The 12056-nt window shown below is 42.5% G+C and overlaps 1 protein-coding gene across 1 annotated transcript in view; it reads left to right on the forward strand.

Moving 5' to 3' along the window:
* The window catches only part of si:dkey-22o22.2 (neural-cadherin), a 221494-nt gene that overhangs the window by 113419 nt on the left and 96019 nt on the right, over nucleotides 1-12056 (forward strand). Inside the window, exons 5-7 of the mRNA XM_031319640.2 lie at nucleotides 3241-3352; nucleotides 4460-4709; nucleotides 6109-6251. Of these exons, the coding sequence (XP_031175500.2) occupies nucleotides 3241-3352; nucleotides 4460-4709; nucleotides 6109-6251 (505 nt within the window). The remainder of the gene's footprint in view (nucleotides 1-3240; nucleotides 3353-4459; nucleotides 4710-6108; nucleotides 6252-12056) is intronic.

Below are 12056 nucleotides of genomic sequence, written 5' to 3' on the forward strand. Positions count from 1 at the left end.
GTGTGTGTGTGTGTGTGCGTGCGTGTGCGTGTTGGCCCTAACCAATTTGGTGCCTGTATAGGCAAGATTTCAGCTCTTTTTGTCGTTTTCAACATTTTTGTCACTTTTTCTGACGTTTTTTCAACATTTTTGTCGTTTTCTTTTGACTTTTTTGGTGCTTTTTAATTTATTTATTTTGTTCCGATATTTTTGTCGCTTATTTTGATGGTTTAGGTGGGTTTTTTTTCCAACATTGTGGCTTTTTCTGTCTTTTTATTGTGTTTTTGTTGCTCTTTGAAATGTTTTCTGGTCACTTTTTTACATGTTTTTTCTGCCGTTTTTGTCGTTTTTTTTTTTTTTTTATTATTATTATCTTTAAATTTTCTTTCATCGTTTGGACTGCCCGAGCATTTGCCTATACTGCCTATATGCCACGGGCCGGCGCTGCTTACACAGAACAATTTAACCTTTGTGTCAACCGTGCAACTTTGTGTTTTTCTGGGTCGAAAATTTCAACATTTTGTTGTTCTTTTTCTACATTTTTCTCAAGGTTTTTGTCGATTTTATTAAAGAAATGTTGTCACTTTCTTTCCCAATTTTTTGTCACTTTTTGAGCATTTTTTAATTATGTTTTAGTCAATTTTTTAACAATGTTTTTGTCGCTTTTTCGAATGTTTTTGATGTTTTTTGTCACTTTTTCCATACATTTAAAAAAAAACATTTCTCGATTTTTCTTTTTTTTTTTTTTTTTTTAGCTTTTTCCAACATTTGTCACCTTTCACAGTCTTCTTTTGTCACAGTTCTGACACAGAAAGTTTTTGTAAACAGGTCAAATTTGACCCGAGGACAAGAGGAGGGTTAATGAACTCTCAATCAGTGGAGGAGAATTAGGAAAACAGAACAGTTAAACCACGATGTGTTATCGTTCAATGCCTTCCCAACACTGAGCATCTCTTGCTCAAGCTGTCAAGTTTGGGGAGAGATTTGAAAGATATTGACGGCGCCGTAACCAAGATGCTCACCTTAATCCAGAACACATCGCTCCAGTCGTGTAGAAAGCAGAGCTTCACGTGAACATCTTAATGAAGCGTCTGCAGTTTTCTGCTGCCTGCAGCTTTCACTGACATTTTCCAAAACATGAGCTCGTCACACAGTCGTCTCCTGACAGTTAATGAGCGGATGATTAGTCACTTTATTTTCCCCGCCAACCAAGCGGAAAGATTTAAGAATGAAATCTTCCCGTCACAACCAAGACATTTGAGGACATCATCTTGGGCTTTGGGGAAAGGGTCTTATTCATGTTGCACAGACATTTTAATTGCATATTGTGTCTGTTAAGAGGCACAAAGGCACTCTTTAGAACATAACTCCAAAACTGCAGTTTTAGCTAAGTGCGTAGCTGCAGCAACTCCATGTTGCTAGCACCGATTTGGCTCGTTTTTATTTTATTTTTCATCGTGTACTCGCATATTTATAGCGATCAAGGTTAACGTAAAAAATTGGCCGGAGTTCTCCTTTAAGTCCACGTTGTCACTTTTTCAGATTTTTTTGTCACTTTTTTTTTTTATACCTTTGTGGCACTTTTTTCGACATTTATGAAGTTTTATTCAATATTTTCAGAAGTTTACAAACTGAGCAGCTTTGTATGAGAGAATTTCACATAACAGGCCTAACAGAAAATGTTCTGTATTTTAACTGTAGCTACACATAACTTCTGTTTTTTTTATTATTATTATTATTACGGGGCAAAGTCCGTGTAATGATCTGCCAGAACTTATTCTGTTATTTTACGGCTTTATTTCTTAGAGTGTAGGAAAATAAAAGTGTTTGACGCTGAAACTTTTCTGGGGGATGGACCCCCAGGGGCCCCTGGTAATAATGTGTAACAAAACCTACCTCCCCTTGGTTGCAGCCGTAGAAATCTCACATCTGGCCAAACTATCTGAAATAACCTCAAAGTTAAGTTCCATAAACATTCAAAACAGCTGAAGACAAACAGAGATTGATGGTCAGAGGTTAATGTGTTCTGGATTTGTTTTAACGTTGCAGCGGAGGAGTGAGTTTATCCAGCTCTTAAAATTGAGTGACTACATTCATATTTACCTGCAGGGTCTCAAGTGGAAATGTGTTTTCCCTCCCGTCTGCCGTTGAAATCTCTAAATATGCAGCCCGCGTTTTTGCAGAAGCAGCCGTGCATCTAAACCTCCTCCTCCGCCTCCGCTGCTGTTGTTACCGAACAGGCGGTGTGTCCAAGGTTCAGGGCTGCGTAGGAAATCTGTGCGTAGGTGCTCGGGGTCGGTTAAATCAGGCTTTATGGGAAGGGGGAAATAGCATTTTGGTTTGAGCTCCAGTGGCTCGGGATAGTGGGGTGAACTGGACAGGAGCGAGGGGAAAGGCTCGGGGTCAGGTGATGGATGGAGGGAGGGAGGTTTAAAGCACAGACAGTTAAAGAAATGGACACAGCGACGCCGTAAACTTGCAACGGAGACCAGTGAAGGATATTAGAAGATCTTTCCCGGTGATGGCTGAGCGTTACTGAGCAGCCTCCAACTGAGCTTGAAGACGTAGATGTGACGTGAGCAACCTGTCTGAAAGTTGGAAGTCTTCTGGTAGCTGTGCCAAGAGCAATCTCAATCATTCCCAATCTAGCAGAGACGGAGAGCTAGGGCTGGGCAATATATGGATATTATATCGATATCGTGATATGAGACTAGATATCGTCTTAGATTTTGGATATCGTAATATCGTGATATGACACAAGTGTTGTCTGTCCCTGGTTTTAACGGCTGGATTACAATAAAGAGATGCAATTTCTTGAACTTACCAGACTGTTCTAGCTTTTCTATTATTTGCCTTTACCCACTTAGTTATTATATACACATTAATGATGATTATTTATCAAAAATCTCATTGTGTAAATATTTTTTTGTAAGCACCAATTGTCAACTCTACAATATCACCGCAATATCAATATCGAGGTATTTGGTCAACAATATCGTGATATTAGAGTTTTTCCATATTGCCCAGCTCTACGGAGAGCGTAGGTATATGTAAGGAGATAACATGGGCACAGGCTAATTATTGATCACTAAAATGCTAGTTAATATTAGTAATTAAACTTAAACTGATAATGTGAGTCCAAACTGCCTGCGAGCTTCTCCTGGTGGGTCAGTACAGATTATCAATGGGATTAAATGACCACGAGGAAATGAATTTGAATCCAATATGAAACAAAAATAACCGCCAGACGCTCCCTGACAGGTTGTCGTCCACGTAACGGATGAAAACGACTGCACGCCGGAGTTCCTCCACTCCATCTACACCAGAGACAACATACCTGAGAGCATCGCGCCGGGAAGCTCCCTGCTGCAAGGTAACACACACACACACACACACGCACACGCGCACACACACACACACACACACACACACACACACACACACACACGCACACGCGCACACACACACACACACACACACACACACACACACACACACACACACACACACCCCATCTGTCGTCGCTGCTGGTGACTGGTTGAGATCAAACAGTCCGACTTCAGCGAGTCTTTGCTCTTATTAGGCTGACAGCCAGCGACAGACACATACACACACACACACACACACACACACACACACACACACACACACATTCAACAGTGTACAGACTGTTATTTCTTCCTCCGCTCTGCTTTATATCTTTTCCACACCTTCTTTCTCTTCTTTCTCTCTCTTACTTCCTTTCTCTTTCACTTTGTTCCTCCCTGTTTCCTTTTCCATGTCCTTATTCTCTATCCCTTCTCCTCCTCTTATTTTCCTCCTTCCTTTTCCCCTCATCCTCATCTCCCTTTTCCTTTTCTTTTCTCCTTTTGCCCCTCTCTTCCTCTCCTCCTCATAGTTTTCTTCCCTTCCTCTCCTCCTTTTTCCCTCCTTTTCTCCCTTACCCTCATGTCCTTTCTCCTCCACCTCTCGCTTCCCTTGTCTTATTTTTGCTCTTCTTTTTCTCCCCCCCTCTCTCATCCTCTACTCCTCATCTTACTCCGGCTGCTTCTCCTCCTCATCATCCACCTTTCCGTCTCTATCTATTTTCTATCACTTCTCCACCTCTTATTGTTCTCCCCTTGTCTCTTCTACTGATCCTTCTATCGAGGGTGGAACATTCCTATTAGCAGACAATTTGCCGGATTTCAGTCATGTGTGCGCTGTGGGGGGATGTTGTTGGGGGGGGACATTTATGATGAAGAAAGCATATTTTTATTTGACAGGTTTTGTTGTTTTTTTTAAATTTGATTTAGGATTATCTTTTCTTGATTTGTTTTTGATTTCTGTGATTGTGATTCGTCTCTGAAAATGGTCCAACAGTGGGCCTTTAAAAAACCAAAACTGACCGTTCTCTTTTCTTCCTACCTCCTCCTCCCCCTCTCCTCCTCTTCTTCTCCTCTTCCTCCCCCCCATTTCCTGCCCCCCCCCCCCCCCCCAGTCCTGGCCCGGGACGGGGACTCGGGCGTGAACGCGGAGCTCTCGTACTTCGTCCACGGCGGCGACTTTGACATCACGTCGGGGGGCGTGGTCAGCCCCGCTCGTCGCCTGGACTACGAGCGACCCAATCACATCTACGAGTTCGTGGTGGTCGCCGTGGACGCGGGGACGCCCCCCCGCACGGGCACCGCCTCCGTCCGCATCCGGGTCGCCAACAGCAACGACGAGGCGCCCGTCTTCTCCCAGAGCGCGTAGGATTAATGTCATATTTCTTTTTCCCCTCCACTTTTTCTTGCAGTTTTCTGTTTAACTTCTCATCACCTTTTCTAGGTTTGAATGTGACTCTATGGACTAATGACATCAGCCTCTCTCTCTCTCTCTCTCTCTCTCTCTCTCTCTGTCTCGGCCCTGTCGCTGTCGGTGTCTCTCGCCCACAGAGTCAGACTGCTAATGAAGTTGTTTTTAATTCAGAATCTGTTTTGAATCCCACCGTTCCTCCTCCATCTGTCTCCTCTCTCACTTCTCTTTCTGTCTCCTTCACACCTTCTCACTTCGGTTTCACGTAGTGTTTCTGAACTTGTTTCAAACTTTATTTCCTTTCTTTTTATCCGCCCTTTTTCTGCCCAGTTTTCAGCTTTGTGACAATGTCTTTTTAAAGGCTTTATTTAGCTTAAAGGGCAACTATTAGATAGCATTTTCAGGATAATACTTGGTCTTCATTGTTCTTCATTTGGTGTTTGTACTAGAACATGTTTACATGCTTTAATGTTAAAAAACACCTCTCTCTCTCTCTCTCTCTCTCTCTCTCTCTCTCTCTCTCTCTATGTCTCCCTCTGTCGCTCTATGTCTCTCTCTCTCTCTCTCTCTCTCTCTCTCTCTCTCTCTCTCTGTCTCTGTCTCCCTCTGTCGCTCTATGTCTCTCTCTCTCTCTCTCTGTCTCTCTCTCTCTGTCTCTGTCTCCCTCTGTCGCTCTATGTCTCTCTCTCTCTCTCTCTCTCTCTCTGTCTCTCTCTCTCTGTCTCTGTCTCCCTCTGTCTCTCTATGTCTCTCTCTCTCTATATGTCTCGCTCTCTCTCTCTCTCTCTATGTCTCCCTCTGTCTCTCTATGTCTCTCTCTCTCTATGTCTCCCTCTCTTTCTCTCTCTCTCTCTCTCTCTCTCTCTCTCTCTCTCTCTCTGTCTCCCTCTCTCTCTGTGTCTCTCTCTCTCTCTCTCTCTCTCTATGTCTCCCTCTCTCTATGTGTCTCTCTCTCTCTCTATGTCTCCCTCTCTCTCTCTATGTGTCTCTCTCTCTCTCTCTCTCTCTCTCTCTCTCTCTCTATGTCTCTCTCTCTATGTCTCCCTTTCTCTCTCTATCTCTCTCTCTCTCTCTCTCTCTCGCTCTCTCTATGTCTCCCTCTCTCTCTCTATGTGTCTCTCTCTCTCTCTCTATGTCTCTCTCTCTCTCTCTCTCTCTCTCTCTCTCTCTCTCTCTCTCTCTCTCTCTCTATGTCTCTCTCTCTCTATGTCTCCCTTTCTCTCTCTATCTCTCTCTCTCTCTCTCTCGCTCTCTCTATGTCTCCCTCTCTCTCTCTATGTGTCTCTCTCTCTCTCTCTATGTCTCTCTCTCTCTCTCTCTCTCTCTCTCTCTCTCTCTCTCTCTCCCTGTCAGTTATAAGACGTTCCTCAGTGAGGATGCCGGTCCAGACACGCTGGTCGCCATCGTTCACGCCAACGACCCGGACGGAGACGGCGTCTCTTACGCCATCACCGGCGGCAACGAGGATAGCAACTTCCTGCTGGACAACCAGAAGGGTGAGAAAACATGGTCGTAATCAGGCTGTACTCATGAACCATTCGTGCATATAGCTACGGAAAGTAAAGCACTTTGATTGGTATGTATTCCACGCATGTACTGTATTACTGTCAGCAGCACGTTGACTGCTGCTGGATCAGAGCAGGGATGTTTGGCTCCTTAAACACGGGGCTTTCAAGCCGGGGAGCAGAGTTTATGTCCCGGAAGAAGTTAAGGAGAAAACACAAGACTTTCACTCTGGAAACCAACACATTTTCACTCCCATCGCGTCATCGCTTGGTCAGGTGCCTTTGGCGTTTGTTAAAACAAAATCTTGGAGTTGCGCGCCTTAGCGATCAGACCCTCCACCCACAGTCGACTAGGCTGCGGCTGCGTCATTTCGCCGTCCGCGCTGAACGCAAGAAGCATTAAACAGCTTTAGCGTGGATATTCAGTCTTTACTCGCTACTGTTGTCTCTCTTAATACTTTGTCATCTTACAGCACCGCAGTCAAGCTGCTGTCATGCCCGGTGCGTTCCACACAGACTCTAAAGCGTCGGTATTTTACGAGTTGGTAATGAGAACGGGCTGAGGAAACGGATGTTCGTGTCCGGGAAGTAGTTCTTAATGTTTTTACCCAAATCACCATGTCTTTTCTGATCTTAACTAGTCGTTTTTGTGCCTAAACTTACCTGTCGTAACCGCATGACACGCACCTTTTCTTGGCTAAACCTTCTCATGCATGCTCTCTCGTAAAAAGTGACAAGTAAATGCTTTCACATAGCGTGACTTCCACATACGTGTCCCGAGAGTACTACTTTTAATCCAAACCACAATCTTTTTCATCATTTTAGTGTTTAAACCTAACTGTCGTCGCCGCATGTCTCGCCGGAGTCTCACGGAGCTCTGTACCCGGCTCGCAGTCACCTTTTCTCAGCTAAATTTAACTGTAAAGACCGTTTATCTTAACTGTCATGTGACCGGCCAGCAGTCACTGTAATTTCGTAGGATATCATACAAACCCGTTTTTTTATTTGATACAAACACTAAGGCAGCGATCCCACCGGACGCAGATATTTCCTGCAATGAGTGGCGTCTTCCTGCCGTCGAGTTACACATGCGTGAATGCATGAATAAATAAGTATTCACATAAAGTATGTGTGTGTGTGTGTGTGTGTGTGTGTGTGTGTGTGTGCGTGTGTCAGAGAGACTTTTTGAAGATAAACTTCATGTGCAGCAGCGTGATGCGCCGTCATGTTTTTCATGTTTATCTCTTAGTGTGTGTGTGTGTGTGTGTGTGTGTGTGTGTGTGTGTGTGTGTCTCTAAGCCTCTGTGCCACCTTATCACCCAGTATGCAATGCTCCACTGCTCTGCCACACACACATACATGCGTCCATGCACAAACAGATATAAGCATGAACATTTGCACATAAATGATAAATTAAGACTCTCTTACACACACAACACACACACACACACATACACATACACACACACACACACACACACACACACACACACACACAGACGCCGCAGATGGCCTTTGGCTCTCTCGGCTGTTCTGCTTTGTCACTTCAAAGCGTTGTGAAGTATTTTCATGTAGATGTGTTCGCTCCGTGTCTCGATTCATGTTGCTACCAAAGCTGCTTATTTGTCTGTTTGTTTGCTCCGCTGCTCTGTTATGTTAATGTAGAAGTGATTGTTAGCGCTGAAAAGTCTGACATTTGTTTTTAGGCCTCAGATAGAATAATGTGATGTTTTTTGCACGCTGATATTTGTGCCGACAGTCACTGCTGAATGGTGGCGGCGCACACAGCCGAAATGGTGTTTAATGTTTGAACTCAACATGTGTTTGTTTCTGAAACTTCTCCAGAAAACCCCCAACGTCACATGTACAGCTGACACAACTAATCACTTATCAATCGATGGGAAACTGACTAATTGTTTGAACACATTTTTAAGAAAATTTGGCTGAAAATATATAGTTCCAGCATCTCAAATGTGAATATAATGTGGTTTTCTTGGTCATTTACAACAGTAAAGTTAATATCTCGAGGTATGACTGTTGATCTGGCAAAACAAGACATTTGAAGATGGACAATCAGAATTTGTAATGCGCATTTTTCACAATTTGCTGACATTGTAAAAACTTTAAACATTTACGAAAAAAAGCAATAGTTTGATCAATAATGAAATTAGACGTCTGTTGAAGCCCTTTTAGTCTTCATGTTGGATGGTCCAGGCCCAATTTCGGATGTCTTGTATAAGTCCAATTCCCTAATTTACACTTCATGTGACATGGGCGGATTGGATATCCAGCTTTTATATTAAAAACAACATGTTTAAATACAAGAGGCATGAGACTAATTGAAATCTAAAGGGTTGTAACTAAACTGCTAAAGTACAGAAGTAATTCGGAAATGTAACATCTCATCAATATCAATATCAGTCCAAATGTATACGTCCTGGCTACATCCACACTATTCAATTCAATTCCATTTTATTTATAGTATGAAATCATAGTAGTGTAGATATAACCAACGTAGTAGTGTAGATGTAACCAACGTAGTAGTGTAGATGTAACCAACGTAGTAGTGTAGGTGTAACCAGCGTAGTAGTGTAGATGTAACCAACGTAGTAGTGTAGATGTAACCAACGTAGTAGTGTAGATGTAACCAACGTAGTAGTGTAGATGTAACCAACGTAGTAGTGTAGGTGTAACCAACGTAGTAGTGTAGATGTAACCAACGTAGTAGTGTAGATGTAACCAACGTAGTAGTGTAGATGTAACCAACGTAGTAGTGTAGATGTAACCAACTTAGTAGTGTAGGTGTAACCAACGTAGTAGTGTAGATGTAACCAACGTAGTAGTGTAGATGTAACCAATGTAGTAGTGTAACCAACGTAGTAGTGTAGATGTAACCAATGTAGTAGTGTAGATGTAGCCAACGTAGTAGTGTAGATGTAACCAACGTAGTAGTGTAGATGTAACCAATGTAGTAGTGTAACCAACGTAGTAGTGTAGATGTAACCAACGTAGTAGTGTAGATGTAGCCAACGTAGTAGTGTAGATGTAACCAACATAGTAGTGTAAACAACGTAGTAGTGTAGATGTAACCAACGTAGTAGTGTAGATGTAGCCAACGTGGTTGTGTAGATGTAACCAACATAGTAGTGTAAACAACGTAGTAGTGTAGATGTAACCAACGTAGTAGTGTAAACAACGTAGTAGTGTAGATGTAACCAACGTAGTAGTGTAGATGTAGCCAACGTAGTAGTGTAGATGTAACCAACGTAGTAGATGTAACCAATGTAGTAGTGTAGATGTAGCCAACGTAGTAGTGTAGATGTAGCCAACGTAGTCGTGTAGATGTAACCAACGTAGTAGTGTAGATGTAGCCAACGTAGTAGTGTAGATGTAACCAACGTAGTAGATGTAACCAACGTAGTAGTGTAGATGTAACCAACGTAGTAGTGTCGATGTAACCAACGTAGTAGTGTAGATCTAACCAACGTAGTAGTGTAGATGTAACCAACGTAGTAGTGTAGATGTAGCCAACGTAGTAGTGTAGATGTAACCAACGTAGTAGTGTAACCAACGTAGTAGTGTAGATGTAACCAACATAGTAGTGTTGATGTAACCAACGTAGTAGTGTAACCAACATAGTAGTGTAGATGTAACCAACGTAGTAGTGTAGATGTAACCAACGTAGTAGTGTAGATGTAACCAACGTAGTAGTGTAACCAACGTAGTAGTGTAGATGTAAACAACGTAGTAGTGTAGATGTAACCAATGTAGTAGTGTAGATGTAGCCAACGTATTAGTGTAGATGTAACCAACGTAGTAATGTAACCAACGTAGTAGTGTAGATGTAACCAATGTAGTAGTGTAGATGTAGCCAACGTAGTAGTGTAGATGTAACCAACGTAGTAGATTTAACCAACATGGTAGTGTAGCCAACGTAGTAGTGTAGATGTAGCCAACGTATTCGTGTAGATGTAGCCAACGTAGTAGTGTAGATGTAGCCAACGTAGTAGTGTAGATGTAACCAACGTAGTAGTGTAGATGTAACCAATGTAGTAGTGTAGATGTAACCAACGTAGTAGTATAGATGTAACCAACATAGTAGTGTTGATGTAACCAACATAGTAGTGTAACCAACGTAGTAGTGTAGACGTAACCAACGTAGTAGTGTAACCAACGTAGTAGTGTAGATGTAACCAACGTAGTAGTGTAGATGTAACCAACGTAGTAGTGTAGATGTAACCAACGTAGTAGTGTAGATATAACCAAAGTAGTAGTGTAGATGTAGCCAACGTAGTAGTGTAGATGTAACCAACATAGTAGTGTTGATGTAACCAACGTAGTAGTGTAACCAACGTAGTAATGTTGATGTAACCAACATAGTAGTGTAACCAACGTAGTAGTGTAGATGTAACCAACGTAGTAGTGTAGACGTATCCAACGTAGTAGTGTAGATGTAACCAACGTAGTAGTGTAGACGTATCCAACGTAGTAGTGTAGATGTAACCAACGTAGTAGTGTAGATGTAGCCTTAACAACACAGTATTGATGAAAATCTTCCTCTTTTACATGAAATCATGTATTAAAAAAAAAGTGAAAACCAGTCTGCAAAAATGTTTTTTTTTATCACAAACGCTGTGTGGTTTGTTTTTATGATGACTTTAAGGGCCTCAGCAGCTCTGAGGTGTTTTCTTTTCCTCTATTCTATTTATTTACGTATTCTGAAGAGGAGTCTGTTTACTGTGATAACTGTCCTCTGGCTGCAGGAATCTCAACTCTTTACTGCCTGTGAACATAAAAGCAATTTAAACTTTTAAAGAAATGTTTGTATTTCAGAGAAAGTGAAAAACATGAACTTTACCAACAACCTTTACCAGATTTCTGTTAAATACTGTTATATTTACTGATGTGCTGAACATGCTGAGAGCAGAACTAGCTTACACTTTAGAAACAACTGTTCTACTGAGTTATTCCATTTTAATTTACAGATTTCTACTGTACTTTTTTTGTTTTATTCTCTCTGGAAAAAACATGAAATTGTTAACAAATTACAAAAATAGACTGAATTTACAAAGAACGTGAAAAACGGGTAACTTTTGTGAAAATGTTACATTTTTGTGAATTATTTTTCCAAATGTTGTGAATGACCACAAAATTTTCCTTAAAAAACAAATACATTTGTTGGGGCGACCTCTAGCTCACCCAGTAGAGTGTGCGCCCCCATGTAGGCTTTGGCAGCGACCCTTGGCAGTGGCCCGGGTTCGAATCCGACCCCGCGGCCCTTTGCTGCATGTCGTCCCTCCTCTCTCTCCCCTTTCCTGGCTTCAAACTATCCTGTCGATTTTAACAGATTACACAGTTAAACAGGTGTAAATGTCCTTTATTAAACATTAAAACTCTTGTATACTGGGCCTTAACATGAGGCAGCGTGTAGACTCTGCCCGTTGCTGGTGGTTGCCATGGTAACACTAGTAGCTTTAGTCTCAGAGAACGAGACGTTGTGACCCAATCAGGAAGAGAAATGTTGGCGTCAGTGTCGGTGTCTCCAAAGGTCTCTGTTTGTGGCCGTTGAGACTGCAACACAACCCTGCAGATTCCAAACCAAAACGTGTCAGAAGTCTCCGGTTTAGGGGCTCGGAAACGCCAGAGCAGGGGGAATGCCAGAGCAGGGGGAATGAGAGGGGGAAACGTCAGAGCAGTGGGAATGAGAGGGGGAAATGCCAGAGCAGGGGGAATGAGAGGGGGAAACATCAGAGCAGGGGGAATGAGAGGGGGAGAAGCCAGAGCAGGGGGAATGAG

Source organism: Sander lucioperca, chromosome 10 (assembly GCF_008315115.2).
Source record: "Sander lucioperca isolate FBNREF2018 chromosome 10, SLUC_FBN_1.2, whole genome shotgun sequence".
Taxonomy (NCBI): domain Eukaryota; kingdom Metazoa; phylum Chordata; class Actinopteri; order Perciformes; family Percidae; genus Sander; species Sander lucioperca.